Source organism: Danio aesculapii, chromosome 3 (genome assembly GCF_903798145.1).
Source record: "Danio aesculapii chromosome 3, fDanAes4.1, whole genome shotgun sequence".
Classification (NCBI taxonomy): Eukaryota; Metazoa; Chordata; class Actinopteri; order Cypriniformes; family Danionidae; genus Danio; species Danio aesculapii.
Window position 1 is genome coordinate 20,968,035 of NC_079437.1, and position 23,827 is coordinate 20,991,861.

The window sequence follows — 23,827 nt, forward strand, 5'->3', positions numbered from 1 at the left end:
GATCACATTGCAATATCAATCCTGAAACGATATTGTGCAGCCCTAATTGCATTATTAAATAGTTTCAGAATAATCTGACGATTAAAATAAAAATTAGTGTTCTTGATGGGTTATTTTTATGGTTTTCAAATTGTATGTTGTACTTAAATTTTTTTTATTATTATTATTTTTAAAAGACAACTTATTTTGACTTTGTACTACAAAATATCCAATTATGTTTGTGCATGTCCACTATTATTAGTATTATCATTAATTTGCGTAGTTTCATATTAATCAAATTGAAATATCACATGGTAAAACTGGAATTTTCAGAGGCGTGTGTGTGTCAGTGCCTAATTTTTCTGTATGCGTGTGCAAGCTGCAACACAGATACATGCCAGATTCCCTCACTATCACAGATTGTGGGCTCTTATCTGGGCCAGTTATCTTCCCTTTCTCTCTGTAACATTACAGTTGGTCATTTGAAAAGTGCCCATACTGAATAATGTCTTTCTAAGGTGTTACTGACTCAATTCAGGACCTGCCGGAAATAAAGCTGCTTTCAGATAAGCACTTTCAGAGTTTCTAGATTCTAGGCATCAAGCACATTGCTTCAATGTGGTTTTTTGACTACATAAAAAGAAAATCTAAAATTACTGGTTGTATATAACATGGCATATGATTGCTCAATAACATGCAGTGGCCACGAACAAATCTTGCACCACTATCAATAAATTTGTACATCTGAGAGCAGAGCCCACTAGATCTAAACAAAAACACAACAATCCTAAGGGATGAAATGAGGCTTGTTTGTACGTGTATTGATTTGAAATGCTTTCACGTGAAAAGGAGAGTCATGCTTCAGATAAGCTTTTGTTTATGTCAGGCTCCTCTATAGCACAGCTCCAGCCTGTAAAGACTGCTCATATTAGACTGTAAAAGAAAACATGACCTCTGTGTGTGTCTGTGTCTGTGTGTGTCTGTGTGTTATATTTCTCTTCTCGTCATTCTCTTCATTGGTTGCTATGATGCTTTTCATTTCTTTTTTATATCTTTTAAATCTCTTGCTTTTCTCTCTGATTCAGGGAAATCATGAGTCATGTTCTGCTTCAGAACTGAGCTTTTGAAAGGACTTGCTTGATGTACACTGATTTGACTTTATTTTCGTTTCCTCGCTCAATGTATTGAGATACTAAAGGTTAGGCAATGTGCTGTGCCTAATTTAAAGGAGTCAGAGGTCAATTGTGTGCGTAAAATGTAATCATAACCATTAAAGTGGACTTTGGGAGAGGTAAGTCTAATAGACTGGCTTGCGACCGGTGGCTTGCAAAGTTTTAAGTGCGCAGAAATAGCTAGAGGAAGCTTTGGATGGAACTGATGTTGTTGGTTAACTTCCTGTCACGTTTTGTTTTCTCAGTGTGCTGTGAAGAGACAAGAACTGTAAGATACGAGAGCATAGGGCTGGGCGATACAGCAATAAAAAACGTATCATGATGTAATGTTTCATATCATTCGATATTGATAATTATTGAATATTTTTTTCAATCCATTTAGGAATAGTAGGTTTTATTTAATCACTTTATTTTACCAACATTACTAAAGCAACTTGTATTTATATAAAAAAAATCAACTAAAATATCATAGATTTTATGTCTCTTATATAAGTGTTAAAGAGACTCTTAAACTTGATGAATAATGTTATAAAGTGTCTGCAGTGGTAAAGTGTAATCGCTAAACAATCAAAGCAAACTTTAAGGTAGATCAACATCTGTAAGATGTCAATAATAATGATTCTGTAAACAAAACAAATTATAATGATCAAATCTGAGCTTTCAAGTAAAGAAACCAACCACCATTATTTAAATACATACAGCAACATTACAAATTGTGAAGTTGAATGACGATATTACCCTCATGCTTATAAAATTCTTTCAGATGGGGTGCTGGTTGCTGGGATGCACAAAAAAAGAAACCAAAAAGCCACTCTGGCAACATCCTTGCATCCTTTTTTATTTACAGTCTCCTTACTGCTGGTTGTAACAGCACTCATTTTCATGTGTGCTGCTATTCTGAACTGAGGTGGCAATGATGAAACCCAACCAAGTTCATTCATATATTGCTTATAAAAGCATGTGAAACATGGCTCAGCCCGTGGTTTTATTTACCATTTTCAATGTGCTTTGCAATTCAATGTGCTTTGCAATTAGGCGACCATCAACCATTTTTTTTCAGAGGATGACAAACGGACACACCATTGCTGCAGCTCCAATACAAGTCTTACTTATGGAGAAAAATAAAAAGCACTGCAGTGTTTGGGTGCTCTGTGCTTGTCTGGTAATTAGTCTATTGTTATCACTGAAATGTCTATATTCCATACAAAGTGCGAAGCAGTCAGGTTAGTTCTAGCTACATGAATTGCAGTGCGCTCGCATTATTTGAAAAACTTGATGTTTTCATCTAGGAGGGCCTGGAAAATGCGAGTCAAGTGCACGCCGCTCCCTATTTGCGCAAGCCGTACGCCTCAATTGGAAATTACCCTAAGCTTATTGGCAATTCCTTTCAAGGTGCACACTCAGCAGACACATTTTAATAAAACTATAGCTCTTTATACTGAACATTTCTTTTAATCGTTATTAACAATGGTGTTCGGTCATTAAATACTGATACTGTTTTATCTGTCCAGCCCTACGAGAACATTACATATTTTTATTGTTTAATGGACTTATTAACAGCGAAAAACAAAAAAGCTTTGAATTTTGAGAAACAGAATTTGCAAATGGTTTATATTATTGAAGTATATGCACTAACTGGCTTTTTCTTATATTTGCTTCCATTTCTGTTTGAATATTTCTCAGGGGTTTTAGTAGTTTTATTTACTTTATTACTATCATTATTATTATTACTATTCTTTCTTTAAGAGTACCTGTTTACTGTAACAAAATAAAAACGTCTACCACACTTCTTTAAAGTTAATCTAAACTTTTGTTTTGATTGGTTGTCATGAAAGATGCTTGAGTTTCCAAGAGTATGGGATTTGGTGGTAATATTTCTTGAATAAAAGTGCTGGTGAAGTAGATGGAGACTGTGTGTTCGTGTTCTCATGTAGAGTGACAGATGCTAAAAACACAAGCGTCACGCAAGCTTGACTATGAAGTAAACACAACTGCATCAATCACTCATGCAGAACATTTGAAGTTGTGTTTCTGTTGTTACTGCAAAACCTACACCATATAATGATTTGTTTAGGTGTACAGAATAAGAATTGGGCAGACTAAATTTTATTGTAAATAGTAAATTCTATTTTTATTACTGGATTCTGAATTCTATCAGTGTTTTACTCCTCACATTACTGGTACAAATATTTCCTGAAAAAAAAAATGCTTGGTAATCTGTTGTCCTGAAAGGTAACTAGTATATTTCATTGTGTTTTCTAGATGTCGGAGAGCAGAAAGCCGTTATGCTGGGGACAGAGCTGCCATCATCAGTCACTGGAACTGGCTGCAGGCCCAAGTCTCAGACTTGGAGTACCGAATACGCCAACAGACTGACATTTACAGACAGATCCGCTCCAGCAAGGTGTGCACAGATAAACAGACATAATGTTCAATCACCTTTGAATCAACTGCCTTAGTTTAAAGAGGACCTGTTATGCTCACTTTTTCCAGAAGTAATCTAAATCACTGGTGTTCCCAAAATGTCTGATGCTTCGGCTCAATATACCCCACAGATCATTTATTTTTTATACCATGCTGTAAATGTGCATTTTAGAGCAGAACGTGTTTTTTTTTCTTCTGTCACTTACATGCAAATAAGCTGCTGCTCCCTTCTACTTTCCAGAAGGTGGAGTACATCCACAGCACACAAAGAGATTATCTGTCAGTACATGTAGTGTGAGTTTTAGACTAGCTTTTTTTAACGTTAATTAACAGCAGTGAACTAAACAGCAGGGAAACAAATGTTAGATCTGTGACTGCTCAGATTGAATCTGTGTATTAAAATGGCAAAAGCATACTATACACTACCTACTGTTGTCTGTACTGTTAATATGAACCAGACAACTAAAGAAAAATAGAAATCACTCTCTGCGTTAGTAACTTAATGGAATAGTTTACCCCAAAATAAAAGTTCTGTCATCATTCACCCATACTTACTGTTTTTTGTTGAACTTAAAAGAAGATATTTTGAAGAAAGCTGGAGATTATTTCTTTCCTACTGTGGAAATCAATGATTACTGGTTTCTTCACTTTATTTTGTCTTCAACAGAATAAAGAAACCCTTCATAAAGGTTGAATAATTTTCATTTTTGGGTAAACTATATCTTCAATAACAATATTCAGGGGTGCTGACTGATCTGTGGTAAAAGGACCAATCATTGTCACGGAAGGAGAAATCTGAAGCAGTGCATTTGCAGGCTTCGTTTACAAAACAACAATGTAGCCAAAACTGAACAGGTTTTCCCTTGCCTTTTAAAAAGATCTGCATTTATAAACTTGCGAAAATGGATAAAAACAAGTGCCAGGATTTGGTGCTGCCACCTTTTTAGTAAAAAGTGCCTTTAAGGAAGTGATGACTACGACACAATCTGCCATTGTTTTGTGAGCGTGCTTGTCTATAATCTACACCTCCCTAAATATATGCCATGCGCATGATGACATTGTTTTCAAAGACTCCTTTTTGGGTGTTCACATGGACATGACAGTGTTAGCATTTTTCATTCATTTATTATCTTTTCAGCTTAGTCCCTTTATTAATCTGGGGTCACCACAGCAGAATGAACCGCCAACTTATCCAGCATATGTTTTACGCAGCAGATGCCCTTCCAGCTGCAGCCCATCACTGGGAAACACTGATTCACTCTCATTTACACACATACACTACGGACAATTTGGCTTACCCAATTAACTTATACATTTTAGCATTTAATAAAAAAGCTTTAACTCTTTGTCCAAAAAATGCAAACAAACAGGCAAAACGCATAAAAAGTTACCCCATTTTGTCTAATAATGTGTACATTTAAACTGTCTTCTAAATGTCATCTTAGATACTACTTTCATGTTTATGGGGATCATAAAAAGAGTGGGTGCGTTTTTAGCATTACAGGTTGGTTGTTTACACACACTGTGGACACACATCAGAGTTCAAACATCATGTAAAATTTCATTTTGTCTAATAGGTCCCCTTTAAGATTTAACCCAGTAATGGTGGCATCTGCCTCAGTATCTTGGCAACACAAGTGCTCTCTCTTGTTCCTGTGGTGAAGTGTACTCTTGTGGGATTGTTGTTTCATGTTTCTTCTACTAGCTGTTTTTGTTTCAAATCACTGGTTCTCCAAAGCTTGTTCCCGTTGTCTGATTTATGAAATGAATCATAACCATATTTGCCTGGAATATAAAGTGATAGCTATGTTTTAAGATTGTTTTAATTTACACACAAAAAAAGTGTATAATAAGTCATGTCAATAAGAAAAAATTGAAACCCATCCATTATGCTGCAGAATTATATTTAACATGTAGTGTTGAAGTCAGAATTATTTGCCCTTCTGAGTTAATAGCCCCCTCTATATTTTTCCCCAATTTGTTTAACAGAAAGATTATTTTATACATAATTTTAACATAATAGTTTTAGTAACTCTTCTCTAATAACTGATTTATTTTATCTTTGCCATGATGACAGAACTTGATGTTTTACAGGGTGCCCGCGGGGTCTTAAAGTATTTAAAGTTGATAAATCAATTATGAGAAAATGAAGGCCCTTAAAAGGTGTTAAAGTCTTAATCGCATTTTTACGAGGTCTTAATTTTTGTTCAAGCATTGTCCAAAGTGATTGATTTCAAAAAAGCATAAATGCATTATTTATTTTCCTCCAAATATTAACAGCAGTGTGCTTGATCCATGTGATTGGTTCGGGCCGAGGTGTGTCCGACAATTATCCTACGTCCGGTGATGTCGCGTAATTTGCGACAAACGTAGGAAGGTGATGTGACGCTCTCCACATATAGCAAAACAGATGGCAAAATGGGAAAATGTAAGTTTGCGTATTCCTGGTTGGAGAAAGACGACTTTAAACATTGGCTGAAGCCTGTTGCTGAAAACAACAGTGTAATTTATTCTTTCAAGCTTAGTTTCTTCCGAGCTTATCTGAGTTCTGTTGGATGCTTGTGCTCCATTGATTTATTTAACTAAAACTGTTTAATTTAAAGGTTTGATACTGATTAGAACTTGAAGTGGCGATGAGGTCTTAAAATATTCTGAGAAGGTCTTTTAAAAGTCTTAAAAAGATATTGAGATTACTATTAGGATTCCTGCATATACCCTGTAGATATTTTTTAAGCTACAAGTGTTCAGCTTAAGTGGAATTTTAAAGTCTTAATTAGGTTAACTAGGTAAGTTAGGGTAATTAGGCACATCATTGTATAATGATGGTTTGTTCCATAGACAAGCAAACAATATATACTACTTAAGGGGGCTAATAATTTTGACCTTAAATGATAAAAAAAAAATAAAAACTGTTTTTATTCTAGCTGAAATAAAATAAGACTTTCTCCAGAAGAAAAAATGTTATCAGAAATACTGTGAAAAAAATTCCTTGCTCTGTTAAACATCATTTGGGAAATGTTTGAAAGGAAAAAAAAAAAATCACTGGATGACTAATAATTTTGACTTCAGCTGTATGAGTCTTCATCATGTGCAAGTATTAATATGAAATATACATGCACAGATGCTCAAAGAGGTATCATTTATACATCGCTATCAGATGATCATTTGTTTGTTATTACAGCAAATTAATGTCTTGTTTTTCTAAAGGAGGTAACGGGGATTTGGGCAGTTGAGGGAAGACAGCGTCTCCAAATGTTCTGGTTTATAGTTTGTGTGTGTTTGTTTGTTTTTGTAGGGCTCTGCTGTTCTTGGGGAGAGCTCAGTATGTGAGTCAGTACCAGAGGACAGCAGTGACTCAAGGACAAACACCAATACCTGCCCTGTCCCACGGGTAAGACCAGGAGCACAGACCCATGACCACACTGAAAAACAGTCAACAAACTATCAACAGCATTAATGCAGTTCTGAACTCAGTTCAACCTGATTCAAGACCATGTACATGTCCATTCTGAATATAATCTTGTTACACATGATTAAAAGAAATCAATCATCTATCTATAAAACAGCCTAGTGTGTTTAAATCCCGCGCAAACAGATAACATGCTCATGATAGTGGCCCACACGCTGCCCAAGAGAATGCTGGGATTGTTGAGTGAGGGGATTGAGATGAGAGGCCGTAAACACTCGATCTCTTTGTCTGTCCTATGCAAAGCGCTGCTGACCTTTTCATCCATTCAGGGTAGTGAAGAAATGCAGCAAGAACCATTCAACTCCTCCAAGCCAACTCATGGGGAAAATGACTGGGATGTCCTTTCCAAACTTACATTGGTTTTTTGTTGTTTGTCTGTCTTTTTAGGAGCGTGATGCTGTTGGCGTGGAAGCGTCAGTATCTTCTAATGGTATCATCACAGAAACAGGCTTGAGGAAAAGCTGTGGACCCATTAGGCAAGTCAATGGTGTTATCAACAGGTATGGAACACAAGAATTCAAGGATTAAATGTAGGGATGCACTGAAAAAAAAAAAACCTAGGCCAAAACTGAAAATTCTGGATGTGCTCCACTAAAACCGGAAAGGCTTTGTAATATATATAATAATAAATACTTTTATTGAACTCAATAACTTAAATGATTCATTTTGTTTGTTTTCAAACAAAAAAGCCCATAAAATTAATACATTTTATTGACAACGAGTGAGTTTTACCAGCGTTTACCAAATTTTTATTTTGTTTTATTGCAAGCAGCAGGAACAAGTATATTTAAAATAAGTTTTGTTCACAATGTTTTCCAGTGAGAATGTGCAGTTTGTGCATAGATAAGTGTATGTACATTAGTGAAATATCCACAGAGCATAATTTTCGACTGTTATCAACAATATAACTCTGGTGAGTGAAACAAACACACGGGACAGTGCAACAAATCATTGCCTTTTTTCGACCATTAAACAGTATGTGCATTATTTTATATAGTGAGTAAATCTATTTGCTAATAATAATAATAATTAGGGATGTAACGATTCACCGTGAACTGGTTGAAAATCGATTAGAATATGTGACTATTCAAAACGGTAGAAATGTTAAATGAATCGCCATACATTTTTTGAACAGAAGAGGTGCTGTTTACAGGCGCAAGCTCGCTTTATCTGCACATCAGAGGCAAGCAAGAGCTGGTGCGGCAGAGTAAAATGACAGCAGTGAAGTGTGCCAGACAAAACACAAACTGTGTGCAAAAAAAACGTTTACTAACAGAACAACAAATAAATAAATCTTCAGCACAGTGAAAAACTTCTGTCACAGACGTCTATATGCAAAAAAAATAATAATAATAAACCAAACCACGTAGACCGGATGAAAGATCAAAAAAATGAAAGGGCTCTTCACCTTAATTTTTGTTTCAAATTATTTTTAGTAAAAATTTGTGACTGAATCGTGAATAGAATCGTTTCATCCCTAATAATAATTATAATAGTAGTACATTTACAAAGGTTTATTAGCACCCCCAACATGTAATTACTGTCAAGCTGCTTTCACAATAAAACATATTTTATTAGAATTTGAAAGTTTAAGTACCATTAGACAAGATTTTTGTAATGAAAATACTTTGGATGTTTTAAACTATTTATCAAATATTGAATTGAAAAGTCATATTTAACTTTTATTATACAGTTTTTATGAATTTTATTTATTTCTCTTTATATATTTGAGTATCATCTTCTATTAAAATATGAAGTTATTCTAATCATGTAATGTTTTTATGTATTTTGATCTTGCCATGAAATAGCCATGTGGCAATAAATAAATAAACTAAGTGTATAATCATGAAACTGTACTAGAAACATGCTTTTCCACCTTTTTTCCAACCACAAGGCTTTTATTTCGATAGAAAATATAGAGGCGCTTCTCTCAAATCGTTGACTGGATGCATCAATCTTTTCATTTCATGTTGCATTTTCAAATACATGTTATAAATGATGCTAAACTGCTAAGAGAGAGTACATGTGAATCGTCTTCCCAGAATCACTGACATTTGTTGCTTAAGGATTGTTTATTTTAGGCTGTGCATAAAATTTTTATTTAAAGCTTCTTTTATTTATTTTTACCTCATGAAAGTCTATGACCACCAAAAAAAATCTTTTTTAAGGTTGTTCATTTTGTTCTTTTCTCAAGCTTCCGGTCAGATTCCCCTGTCACCTCAGACGTAGATGAACAGAGCCGTTTAGGGTCTGTTGCCTTCCCTGTGAATGACAACACGTGCGTGGCAGCCCGCACACGTCCTCTGCTCTCATGCAGGAAACGCAGAGTTCTGCGGCCTGGCTCACTTACCAGTTTCAATCGGAAGGTAAGGATAGATTTGTCATTTGACACATTGCACATTTTACGTCAAATTTGACATAAAATCTCTCTTGAACGCTCTTTTAGTGTATGACTAAAGAGAAAGACAAGTGTGTGAGTCAGTACGATGTCAGATTCTGTGAAGGTCACTTGGTGTGAATGGGCCGTGAAAGCTGTAGTGTGAGGTGTGCGAGACAGAAGAATCGAGCTCTTTAGCTGTCACCTGTGGACATGTTTTACTGAAGACGAGTTGAGCTTCTTAAGGTCCCAGAGGGCTTCTTACAAAGGTTGCAGATTAAATAGAGGTGACACAGAAACTGCAGTTTTACAGAGACCACAGTGCTGCTCCATTACTGTCATGTACTGTGTTTTAAGTTCTGACAAACGCCTTAAGCAGTTAAAAAATGTTTTTATGAATTTCTTACAAGGGACTACATACAATAAACAAATAAGTCGTCTTTCAATTAATCTTTATTTCATTTACTTATTATTTTTTCTTTATTTATAAAGCGCTTTTACAATGTAGAGGTTGTCAAAGCAACCTAAAGGTCTTTGCACACTGAAGTCCAAAATTTTCTTATGTGTTTTTTCCGTATTCACATCCGAAAATTTCGTCAGGTACACAAACCTTGCACACTATGTCCAATGCACAATGTGTATTAATCCATTCGGGGGGAAAAACGCAAAACATTTTGGAGTTAATTCAAGCTGTGATACTTTGTTCTCCTCTCTTCTAGAAAAAGAAAGAGGAATATGCTTGTTCATCCAATACTGCATAGAGAGGAAGGAGAGTTCAGCTCCTTATCAAAGAGCTGCGCTGGATTATCGTGAAATGCAAAGTTTATTTTAGGAAATCAGTGGTCCAAAAAAAAAAAAAAAAAGGCCAAAGATATTATTATTACTCATATTGATCAATATTAGGGCTATATCAAATAGTTTGTGCTAATAACATTATTAAGCTCTGGACTTTTTTTACTCTATATTGATCTAAGAGCCAATCACACAGCAGAAATGTGCAACAGTGGGTATCTAGAAGTGTGTTGATAGATGTACTGAATTTTGAGCCAACAAATTTATCGGTCAAATGTTATGCTATTTACTGGACCCTTTGTGGCTTCAGTCATTGGTGTTCTCCTTTAAATCTGAAAGCATTAACAACTTATACTGAAATATATATATCGTTATCATTCAATATCGCATAAATTGCATTTTTGCCAAATCGCCCAGCCCTAACTAATATTAACGGTACAATTAAACATAAGAATGCAGTTAAAATGACCCTTTAATTTGAGTTATGACAGCAAAATGTGTTATTAAAGATATGATACAGTTAATAGTGATATCAAACTGGCAAGAAAGATTTTTCCAGAACATCAACACTATTGCAAATGTAATAATGATTTTAGGCTATGCTTTTTAATATTGAGGAAGTTCTACTTTTAGATCCTATATTGTCTGTTTTGTTTTTATTACCAATAATTAATTTTTTTTACAAAAATAGTTTCAAACAAAACCGGAGCAGAATATACATGCGTCTGAGAGCAACACTACAGCAGTTTGTTTCTGAATTCAGTGATCCTGTCATTCAAACTTTTTTGGGGCAGTATCACACATCAATAATTATGATTTAATAAAAATGATGATCAGTTTTGACATTTAGAATCTATTAAAATGCAATAAACTAAACTAATAGCTAGCAAGATTCCCTTTAATAGCTTCCCCTGTGGAATTCACTGTATTTATGGAATAATTCTATCATCTTCCATGTCTGTTTTCCATTTGTATTTGGATGTTTTTTTCTATATACATGATCAGAATTTAGCATCAGTCATTTTTCTATGTGAAATAGAAAGGAAGCAGCTCTAATAATGTAGTTTGACTAGTTTGGACAGAAACTTGGATTAACATAGAAACGCTATTTTAATCATTCATAGCTTCACGCTTGGTTGGGACATGGTGTAACAGTTCCTGCCCAGCAGACAGCTGTTCTCTGAATGTCAGAAACATATCTGCTATATTAATATTTGCATTTTGCTGCATTCATTAGACGGCTGCAAAGTCTCTGCACTGCTTTTACAGATCCATTTGCTCTCCGAACAGCCTTTAAAACTCGATTCCTCTCATAACACAGACCCACTGTGAGGCATGTTCATAAAACAATAAGCGCAACCCCAGTCGAGCTCAGCTCCATTACAAATAACAGCGCTTGGATGTCATTCAGAGTCAACGCACTTGAAATGTTGTGAGAAATGCTGCCAGTGTCATCAATGCACTAACAGCCAAATTCACTCACACTGCTGGTTATGAACTACCTGCTAACTGATCTGCACAATCCAATTCCTATGCTTTAAGCAGCACTCCAGATGAACGCTGCTCCCAGTTAGAGGCAGAAACTCAATAGCTTTTAAAATGTCCATTATTGTTTGGATAATGACAGAGATTGAAATGTACTTCAAATCTGATTAGTTAAGCCTCTATATTTTTGGCTTAAAGCTACATATCGATGCTATTTTAGTAGTTGAAACATTGAAGTTATATATCAATATTAAATGTAGTACTATTCAGTGGAGAGAGATTTTTTTTTTTTCCCCCAACACATTTTTAAACATAATACTAATTAGTAGCTTATTTCGAATAACTGATTTAATTGGTGTTTGCCATGATGACAAAAGTGCATAATGTTTTACTAGTTATTTTGTAAGGATGTAAAAATTTATTGTTTTTTTTAATGCACTGCGATGCAGATCTGGACAATTCGGTATGTGCTGACTGTATTAGAACCAATCGCAGCCCTTTCTGTTGAGTGTGTGTGAACACAGTGACCAATCATAGAGATGTAAAAATGCGCTCGACAACGCTCTAATAGCAAGCAGAATAATATTTACATTAGTTTATTTGCTATAAATGCTCATGTTGTCTTCTGTGAGTGTATTTGAGTTTTGTTTGAAACATTCAAAAAGGGTTTTCTTTGAGCAGGTCGAATTAAATATATACAGTTCATTTATCTGATTGCTTGTATTAAAGAACAAAATTGTATTACAGATAATATACTGTATAAATATATTTAAAAAAATTTATTCAAATATGTTTGTGTTGAAGAAATAAATATGATTGTGGATAGAAAGCATCGTTGCTGCACCGAGATATCGAATTAAACTGAATCGATGACATAGTAATCGTAACCGAAGAGTGAGAGATTATTTTGCAAGTTACTAGCATTCAGCTTCAGGTGCAGTTTAAAAGCTTAACTGGGTTAATTAGGTTAACTAGGCAAGTTCGGATTGTTAGGCAAGTCATTGGACAAGAGGAAAAAAAATATTAAAGGGGCTAATAATATTAACCTTAAAGGTTTTTTTTTTTTTTTTTTTTTTTTTTTTTTTTTTTTTTTTTTTAAATAAAATAACACTTTCTCCAGAAGAAAAAATAATAATGATTGGGAAAAACTGTGAAAATGTCCTTGCTTTATAAAACTTCACTAAGGTAAATATTTGGAAAGAATTAAAATGATTATTATTTTTTTTTAGGAGCAGTGAAAGTGAAGTCTTCTTTTCAACAGTGTGTGCATGCTTGTTTAAATGAATTAAGCAATAAGATTTTTAGCCATTATTATATTACCATATTAAATCCTACCTTTCACACCTAGATGTTTGTTTTGGAACCTGGCGGGTTTGCCCCTTTGGTTCTGTTTGTTTTGGCATACGTGAACACCGTAATCGTGATCTGATCTGCGCAAAAACAATCAGTTCCAGATCGCCTGAATGAGTTCGGTTGTAGTGAGAAAGCAATACGATCCAAGGAACCAACAAGCCAGGGTATATCACAGCGTATTATGGATATGTAATAGACACACACACACATATTATAGCCATTCTTATTATATATATATATATGGCTATAATAAGAGAGAATGATAAGTAGAGATTTTATTCCTACAGGTAAAAGTGTATTTTTAGGTCAAATATGAATATCTTATATATACAAAAATATATAATATCATTAACTTTTTGGTTAACATGACTTCTGATATAGAATCGATATTTTACAACCCTTGCCAATTGAAATGAGGCTACCTGACCAAAGTCTTGTCGTCAATCCCAGTTGTAAGAGCACTTCTAGTTGATCATTTAGAAAAGTGGCAGAAGTTCGATTTTTCCAATGAATCATCTGTTGAACTGCATCCCAACATCACAAATACTGCAGATGACCTATTGGAATCCACATGGCCCCAAGATTCTCACAGATATCGGTCAAGTTTGGTGAAGGAAAAATCATAATTTGGGGTTACATTAAGTACAGTGTGCGAGAGAGCTGCAGAATGGATGGCGACATCAGCAGCCTGAGGTATCAAGACATTTGTGCTGCCCATTACATTACAAACCACAGGAGAGGGCAAGTTCAGCAGGATAGTGCTCCTTCTCATACTTCAGCCTCCACATCAAAGTTCCTGAAAGCAAAGAAGGTCAAGGTGCTCCAGCATTTCCCAGCCCAGTCACCAGACATGAACGTTATTGAGCATGTCTGGGGTAAGATGGAGGAGGCATTGAAGATGGATCCAAAGATTCTTGATGAACTGGGAGTCCTACAAGAACGCTCTCTTTACCATTCCAGATGACTTTATTCATAAGTAATTTGAGTCATTGCAGAGATGTATAAATGCAGTCCTCCAAGCTCCGACGGCACCATGACTTTATATTCTAAACTGTACTTCATTTCTGTGAAGTGACAAGACTTTTGTCTAAGCAAACCTCACTGTCTTAATTACATAATTAAGAATCAATGCATGATCATATTTTATAAAAAAGCGTAATCTAGAGGACTTTGCCTTTCATATAAGTCACTTCTGATACCAAATGATCAACTAGAAGTCGAGTTATTATTTGTTGTTCAGGCGACAAGATTTTTGTCAGATAGTGTATGAGAAATTCTTAACTCTTGATTTATTTTTGCTAATGATTATGTCTTTGGGTATCACCATTGCAACTAATCGCTTGCATCTCATTTCTAATTGCCATAAATTAAAATAATGATGACAGCTAAGTTTAATCCCGAAACTTACACCAAACTCTGACCAATGTGAAGAGAGTTTATTCGTAAGTGACATGTTTTAATATTTTAGGTTTGTTTAGAAACTTTGTTGTGTGAAAGTGAACTGCACCAAGAACAAAAAGCAAAATTGTAACAATTTTAATCCCTGTTTTTGCACAGTTGGGTTTCTTAACTTGTGTATAACGGCTGGGACATGCCAAGCCAACGGTTCACTCTTTGCTGAGTGTCAGTCAGGTCTATTCAGCTTTTTGGCCAGTTGGCAATGTTGAGTTGGTGCAGTCAGTGAGAGGGAAAAGTTTCATCGGTATTGTTTATATTTGCGTATACGCTATCCTACTTGTGAATTTCCTCTGTGAATTAGGTATATTGACTATTGATATCTGCAATATAGTAATATAGATAGTATTTTCCTCTCATTCAGGTTCACCCTCTATTAGACTATTTGATAAGTGGTCGTTAACTGCAGTCTTTGAAATATGTTCAAGTGCAACATTTCAGCTGAGACACAGCCAACGCTGGGCAGCAGTTTAGTGTGTCAAGACCCTGAAAGCTTTGTTAGATCATTGTTTCAACATCTATTGCAAAACACTGCGGAATTTTCATTTCATTACAGCCAAGAAACCAGATCAGTTCAGTAATTTCAACACAACTTGTAATTCAGTTTTCAGCATGATTGCGGAGATGATAGGGCCTGCACAAACTGTCCTGCTCTAATGTGAAGCACTCTTGTTTGAATAGGCTCGGAAAAACCGGGCACAGTTGCCAATAGCAACCCGTTCGCTCTTTCTCTCCGGTGCTTTGCTCTGGGTTAATGACATGAGCACGAGTGCTGGAGACCCAACCACATGCAAAACTGGGTCAGCGGCTCAGGATCCGCGTGGTCATCTGCTGCAGAGATTTGTATGAGAGCATCAGGTTGGAAGTGTCGACTGGAGAACGAGAAAGAATGATCGCTGGCAGACCGACATTTTGGATGCTAATGCTCAAGAGATTTCACTAACAAAAGCAGGATCGCAGTGGAATGCACTTGAAAGGCCGGCTTTTGATGAATGAACAGCATATTTTATGACAATCACTGGATACTTTTTTTTACTACCTGGGTTTGTGGTCACAAAATGAATTATTTAATTCATGTACCTAGTACAATTTATTGAATTATTTGATGTTATGCCACTTCACTGCACAACTCTCCGAAGTTTAACACTCAATTTAATTAATCTTTATTTCTATAGCACTTTTACAGTGTAGATTGTGTCAAAGCAGCTTAACATAGAAGTTCAAGTAGATTGAAACTGTATCAGAGTTTTCAGAGTTTAAATTTAGTTTAGTTAATTTCAGTGTGGTTTAAATTTCACTGCTGAAAGTTCAAACACTGAAAAGTAAATCCATCAATGTGCAGCTCCACAAGTAGCGTGGAACAAACTTCGCCAATTGACAAAAGTGAAAAAAAAAAAAAAGAAAAACCTTGAGAGAAACCAGGCTCTGTTAAGCATGACCGTTTCTTCTCTGGCCAAACTTCCTCTGCAGTTGCTGTCCTTAATGATCCTTGGTCCTTAATGCCTTAAATTCACTATTTAAAACTTAAAGCTACAATAAATTTGGCCGTCTGAAACAATATCACCTTTTGGGTTTGGATTTGGGTAAGAAAGTTTTTTACTGTTTTAAGTTGCAGTGCTAGTGCTTTTCCTGGTTTATCACCAAACTCATAAAAAAGATGTCGTGATTTGAGCTTTGGCAGTGGAAAGAAAGTTATATTCAGATTGCAAAAAAACTCATTAAAAGTGATGTGGTTAGATGTTGTGCATACATTTTTTTCTAATTGACCAATTTGTTCAGAAAGTTTAAAAAGCTTTTTATTACGCTCCTCAATGTAAGCAGAGTGAGACATTATTTCTCTGCGTAAATAAGCTTTAAGTCTTTCCCAAAGCAAAGATACAGAAATCCCATCTGTTGAATTGATTTCAAGAAATGTGGAGATCTTTTCTGAGATAAACTAACTAGGCCTGTCACAACACAACACATGGACATGACCTCAAACGTTTTTGGTAATGCAATATATATTGCCCATACATAAAAAGCAATTCTAGCAACATTTTAGCTGATTGTGCAAGATCTCTATCTCTACTGGAGGTGTCAGTAGCTGTTTCCATCCAAAAATGTGAAATAAATTTATGCGCAAAACTAGAAAATCGCATAGAAGGCGTGCAAATAAAGCAGCTTTTCCATCCAGTGAGTCAAAGCGAACAACATCATCAGTCCCTGATTAACTAAAAATGGAATTTGTTGCGGTAGGAGAAGCTGCGTGAATTGTTTCTTTATTTAATTAATGGTAGCAGATATCACGGCCGCTGTTACTTTTTACCTGGCACTTTTTTTATTAACATTTATTTTTATTTAAGGATATCCATTTTTTCACATTCTGATTTTAATCCCTAATTAATAAATTCTTAAAACTATAATTTAAATAATCTTAAGAATAAAATATTATGTGTTCTTTGGAAGAGTGTACTTGCATTGTGGTGATATTATCAATCTGGCATCATATAATGAGGGGCATAAAATGGTCTTAAAATGACAATATCATTTAGCGCAATATATTTTGGTGCAATATATCACACAACAAAAAATAGATATCGTGACAGGCCTAAAACTAGCTATAATTTCAAAAGTAATATTCTCAACAGTCTCAATCAGTCAACAGAAGTGTTCACAGCAGTCATTGTATATGAATTAAAAGATTTTAGTGTAGGCACTTTTCTCTCTGTTAAATTTTTTTTAAACTGTTGTGTTAATAAATTGTTCATTTGCACAACTGTTATTAAAGAAAACCCCATTTTAGCAGCAATTCAGATTTCAGTGTCACCTGATCCTTCAGAAATTAGTGTATTATCCTGATTTGATCCACAAGGAACTGTTATCAAGTAATGCTTCCAAATATAAAGTTTTCAATATAGGCCAACATTTCCATATCAATGCAAGCCTATTGTTCTCTATCCCCATGTTATGGTCCATACCCATACATTAGCTTGCCTCCTTTTGTTCTTTTTGCTAGGCTCAGAGGTCAGTGGCTCCTCGCTGTGGCTGTGAGCTGAACTCTCAGTGTGTGATGTGCAGCGGACGAGCTCATCCTGCTGCAGACACCCAGCATCAGCTCCCTCTGCTGGACAGACTGGCCCAGTTCGACCCCTCCGTTCACCCCATCCTCTCCTTTACAGACGGTAAGGACACTTCTTTCTACCCTTTATTTACATCTGTCTGGAATCAGTGTTGTGCTATTTACTTAAAAATAGTTACTAGTTACAGTTACTTTATCAATTACTTAAACCAAAAAGAAATGCGTTACTGTTAAAAGTAATTTTAGAGTTACTTTTCCAAGGAACATTTTTAATGCTCCTGTTAATGCCCTTATAACGGCACTTCAATGCTACATGGAGAATACACTGTTGATCAGCTTCACAGTTTTAATTCATTTGCATTGTCACAACTAAAACACAAGACAGACTTAAACAAAAAGACATTTTTAAACACTAATTTATTTAAGTCAGACCAGCAGCACAAAAATAAAAAATATATCAACTAGGGCTGTGGGATTTTGGATCTAATTGTGATTTATTTATTTTATTTTATTTTTTTGACTGATATTGCAATTTCGATTTGATTTGTGATTTTGTAGTCAAGCTTCAGCTCGATATTCTGTATTGTAGCTTCTTACTGCTAAAAATGCAGCGAGTGGAAGTGAAAAGATATTAACTTATATTAGCAAACAACTTTAAAATTGGACTTTGCTTGCTACTAGATTGAATGTCACTGGCAATACTTTGTTGACTTACACTGCTCATATACCCACCTGTGGTGCTTTTTTTTATGTGCTGGTTGTTGTAGTTCCTCGTGCCGTGGCAACAATTCTGTGACAGCTCATACAAATTACTTGATTTTGTTTGGTTTCTGTCACTTTGAAACCAAAATATTCCCATATTACCGACGTGCTGTTTTTCTTTGATATTAATTCGTCTATTAAGACCTCTAAAGCGCCAGACTCTATCATCCCACTAGTTCGCTCTGTCCTGTTTGTTTTAATGTGGACATTCCGCATAGTTCAATTGCGCAATTCTGATTGTTCTGAACGAAAGTGTGCTCACTCAATTGGCTAGTAAGACTGTCACACACAGACGGCAGTCACGCATTTGCTCTGGTTGGGGGAAGTTAAATAATATATATTTCATATCACAGCCTCTTGCGATTTAGCCAATCACAACATTTCAAATCGCGATTCGTTTTCGATTAATCCCACAGCCCTAATCACAAGGTGATAATAATATATTCAGATGCTTCAGTATCATAAGTATCTTAAGTTTTTGTATTTAACCCTTAAGCATGTTCTTTTCCAGCTTGAGTATGAAAACTAGCAACAATACACAACAAATACAAAACCTTTATGAAATAAAGGAATCAGAATTATCATTCAGAATCAGTTATCACCATTAATGTTATGCATTTAAATCAAAACAAAAACATAACAGCTGCTCAAAAATGAAATCGATGAGCAATTTTCAAACTAACCACAAATTAAACTTGGTATGTCAGCAACTTATGGAAAGTAAGCTGTGTATATTCAAAGTTCACAATCTGTTGTTGTATAACAGCTATAAAAATATGTAAAACAATAAAATTAAATCACAGCATTTTGCTGAGCAATACAACACCATACATTTAAATAATGTGTTCTGAAATATAACAGAAATGTGTCATTGTGTCTACTAAACTGATCAATTTAGTCATCGAGATAAATGTGTGTGTTAGTTATAGTGATTAGTAATAGTAACATTAATAGTCTCTCTGTCTCTGGCATGGTACTTCAGTCTCTGCTTTCGCTTGACTTTTTGTTCTCATACACTCATGACTTCTGGGGCCTCATACACGATGCAACGGAACAGTAACTATAACATAACATTTACATATATAAGGTCATAGATTGTTCAAATAACCAGTTACATTCAAACTAGCATCAAGGCAACAATCATAAATAGGAGAAAATACAGTAAAAGGAAAAGTTTACAAAATCAATCAGATAGATAATGCTTAAAAATTGTATACTTTTATCACAATATTATGCTTTTATATTTCTTTGATCTTTTAGTATTTGTGGAATTTAATCACAATTATTTCAGTGTAATAGTTCAATTTCAAATAATGTAATGTTGGGTTTATTATTAGACCATTTTTGTTTGTGTATATAGTGTTTTTAATGCGTAGTTGTTCAATTAATAACCAAATTTTACTTCTGAATATACACGTTGAAGCAGACATTGTCATCAATCACATGACTAGCTCGTCTTTTAGTTCATTTCCTGCATTTTGCCTAAAGGATGAGGAGTTTTAATTCTGCCTAACAACCAGGTGTTAATTTGAGTGTTAATTATTCTGATTCTGGTTATTGCACATCTAAAAATAACCCCCAGGCTGCTCTCTGGGTTTGGAGTAGGTCATCAGTGCTCAGATCTCAGAGCAGATTTTTGCTTTTCATGTCTGGAGAATGAAATTTAGGAGCTGATCTCAGGTCGGCAGTGCTGGTTGGATTAGCTGATCAAGCATTCGCCTGCCTGACCTTTGCAGTGATAACAGTTTTAAAGAGCAGTGCAATCTGACTCTGCCTAAGTGTGCTAGTAGCGGCTAGCTTTATCAGGCTGACTGATAGAGATGTATTTTCCCTCATTATTATGAGCCTGTTGTCCTGTATTCTGCTGTCTCGTCCAAATGAATGATGGTCGTAGAAGAGGCAGGTGACACCATGGGTGAAATTTGAGTAGATTGAGGAAAAAAAATATAGTGTAGTGTGATGAATACTAGAGTTGAGTTCTGCCCTCTGCTGGAGAACTACACTCATGTCTGATGTTTACAAAGCATTATTTTGGTCACTGTGCATGTTTGTAAAAGGTTTTTGTAACTGATCAATGTGTCATGTGGTATTAGCAATGCAAAACTCTTGGTTAAATTTCTAGTTAATGGACATAAATGTCTCTTATGACGTATGGAAAACTGTTTCCAGGTCCAAGTTACTAATTTGAATAGAGAAAATACTAGTTTGACCACTTTTAAGTCCTATATCACACATTTTATATAAAATCACGGTGTACACCTCAGTATCTGGCCATCAATATTTTAACAAATTAAAAAAAAGTTAATGACTTTCTGGCTATCTGAGATATATATATATATATATATATATATATATATATATATATATATATATATATATATATATATATATATATATATATATATATATATATATATATATATATATATAGGGATCATGATTTTCATAAGTATTACAGCCGTTTGTTGAGTCTCCCCATACAATTACAAGATAAAGTGCTTGGACCCGGAAGCCGCTTCACACTTAACAAGCGGATAATACATTTATATAATATAGATGAAGTAAGTAAACACAATGTAAAAATTTGAATGAAAAAAGTTGTAGTAAAAAATAGCATTTTTTTATGATTATTAATTTCTTTATTTCCTTGTTTTTCTTTCTTCTATTGCTTTTTAATTACCATTATTTATAAAATGTGCTATATAAATACCTTTACCTTGTCTAATGATGATTCCTAGTTAATGCACATAAATGTCTTTTTATGACTCATTCATATCATTGAATGTATATTTATTTTATTATTAATTTCATTGTTTGCTGTATTTTTTTTTCTATTGATTGTTTTAATGAAAAGCATATTGTATTTCCATCGTATGTACATGTGCTTTTTATGACTTGTTCACATCAATGAATGTATTTTTTTCTTATTATTAATTTCATTATTTCCTGTATTTTCTTTTCTTTTTCTATTGATTGTTTTGCAAAAGCACATTGAATTATTTATTTATTTATTTATTTAATTACTATTAAACACACTATTTAAATACTCTTACCTTGTCCAATGATAAAAAAAACTACTACTACTTTGACACCCAAGTATGATGTACAAACATCAATCAAAAACATTTTTCAAAAAACAAATATAGACAGCCATGTGTATAAAAAAATATTTAAAAAAATAAAGATTAGGGTTATCACAATACTGGAATTCGGTACCAATTGATACATAAATTGTAGAAATTCCCATTTCAACATCCAGCTAACATTTTGAGCTCTGTTGAGCCTGTTCTTAAACACTGCTGATTTGCTATTGTGTTCACATGCTCAACAGAAATGACTTACTGGCCGTGAAGGTCATCAGTTCACTAAACTCACCGCTGTTTGCTGAGCGTTAAAACATACAGGGACACTGGAGTGTTTTAAAGCCGCGATTCATCAGCAGATAGTGTATATGTCAGCTTATAGACAAACCAGCTGATTGACGTGACTTTGAAATGCTCCAGTATCCCTGTATCTGTGGTTACACTCAGTAAACAGTAGTGATGAGTTCAGTGAACGGATGACCTTCATGGCCAATCACAGTCATATCTGTTGAGCACATGAATGCAATGACAAATTAGCGGTGTCAAATATTATTGGGGAATGAATGTTTTTAAAATTGCAATATCAATTGGTACCGAGTTCCAGTAACGTGACAACCCTAATTACAGATATGCCCAAACTCGATCCTTAAGGTCCAGTGTCCTGCAAAGTTTAGTTCCAACCCCAATCAGAAACACCAGGGCTAGCTAATCAACCCTTACTAGGCTTTCTAGTGTTGAGGTAAGTTTGTGCTAAAATCTGCAGGACACTGGCCCTCCACGATTGAATTTGGGCACCCCTGCGTTTGATTCTAATTGATCTCAAGTTTTTATTAACTTGTGTGAGGTAATAGGTAAGGTGGATGAAACCAGAAGATAAATAAACATGACTCAAACAATGTTATCAGAAAGGAGGGTGCAAAAAGCAAAGCTGTGAAGTTTGTAGTCCCAAGCGAAATCTATTAGGTGTAATGTAGTCCAGGAAGCAGCACAGTCATGCAGTATGGCCTGATAAGCTAAGTGGACAGAATTCGCCATCTAGGAAGTAAATGGTAGCATTGGCGAACTTCACTGTGAACAAATCGGCATGATCGAAATCTTCCATTATCATATTTTTACTTAGTCAAGAGAATGAAAATTTTGTGACTGCTCATAAATCATTTCAAAATGTGGTGCTTATCATTTCAGCGTCTCATATTAATAGGTTTTTAATTATTAAACTCTAATTGACTTCTCTCCAACACGTCAAGATGGAGATTGGAAGTTGTAAGATTAATACTGTAATTCAAACTGAAAGAGAAGATGTTTGCTAACAATGCACCTCTGCAGTGCTCTTTCAGACTTCTTTATATTCTTTATGGAATATTTTCATTGATCTGATTCAGTTTTTAAAAGTGAAATAGGATATTCAAAAAGAAAACGATGTAGAGCAAGACTTGCCTATTGGGAATTGGAAAGTTTGGTGCTAGATGTAGAAAGTTATTACATTTAGAGCACAGACTAAGAGGAACAGATGTTTTGATCTTACCTGAAATGAACACTCACTCTCTCTCTCTCTCTCTCTCTCTCTCTCTCTCTCTCTCTCAGATGTGATGATGAATTTACATATGCAACGTGTGCTGAAGGGACACTGGCAGAATCGTCCTCTAGAGAAGATTAAGCCCATCAAGAAGATCTCGCTCAAGCACAAGTTGTGTTTGGGTAGCCGTATATCAGATCCTTCATCCAAAGACAAACACAGACTCATCAACTCTCACCTTTCCACAGTCCGTAAGTGGGATTCAAAGCAGCTAAAGACACCAAGAGATCTAATTCATTAGCCACATGTATTGACTTCGATTTTATTGGAAATGAGTATGTAAGAGATTTGGAGTATGTATGTTTCTATCTTGCATGCTAACATCTAGGCCACAGCTCTGGCTGTTTGTTTAATTGTAAGAGAAAATTCCCTGCAGTCTCAGCATCCGAAATGTCAGGAGCTGAGTTTTCTCCCATCGATGCAAATTCTTACACCTTTAGGAGAGTCTAAATGTGGCTGCATGTATGGGCAGTTAAAGTGGCCTGTGAGTGTCTGGCTGCAGTGACTCAGCAGTTATTTCTGGCATCATACAAGTTCAGCCCCAGTTGCTGACTCTATTTTATATATACATATGAATAATTGAAGTCTAAACAGGATCCAGATGTAGAATTGATGCTGTTTCGTATAACTAACGTTTTTGAACACTCCTTGCTTAAATATTACTGTGTTATTGGTTATTTTGTTTTTTGTGCACATTAATATTTGCAACTTTCACTTGATGTTTTACCGAAACATTTGGCAATCAACAGCGTTCTTACAAGTAAAGGATGACATTACAAATAAATTTAGAGATAAGGTTAAAAATATGTTGATTTGGTTTAATAATATGATGCAACACCCAA

General features: G+C 35.0%; 1 protein-coding gene across 2 annotated transcripts in view; it reads left to right on the top strand.

Moving 5' to 3' along the window:
- Nucleotides 1-23,827, top strand: part of kansl1b (KAT8 regulatory NSL complex subunit 1b) — a 103,098-nt gene that overhangs the window by 70,995 nt on the left and 8,276 nt on the right. For both annotated transcript variants that reach the window (XM_056453352.1, XM_056453351.1), the window contains exons 3-8: nt 3,414-3,555; nt 6,871-6,966; nt 7,432-7,544; nt 9,239-9,410; nt 17,502-17,667; nt 22,994-23,176. In XM_056453352.1, the coding sequence (XP_056309327.1) occupies nt 3,414-3,555; nt 6,871-6,966; nt 7,432-7,544; nt 9,239-9,410; nt 17,502-17,667; nt 22,994-23,176 (872 nt within the window). The remainder of the gene's footprint in view (nt 1-3,413; nt 3,556-6,870; nt 6,967-7,431; nt 7,545-9,238; nt 9,411-17,501; nt 17,668-22,993; nt 23,177-23,827) is intronic.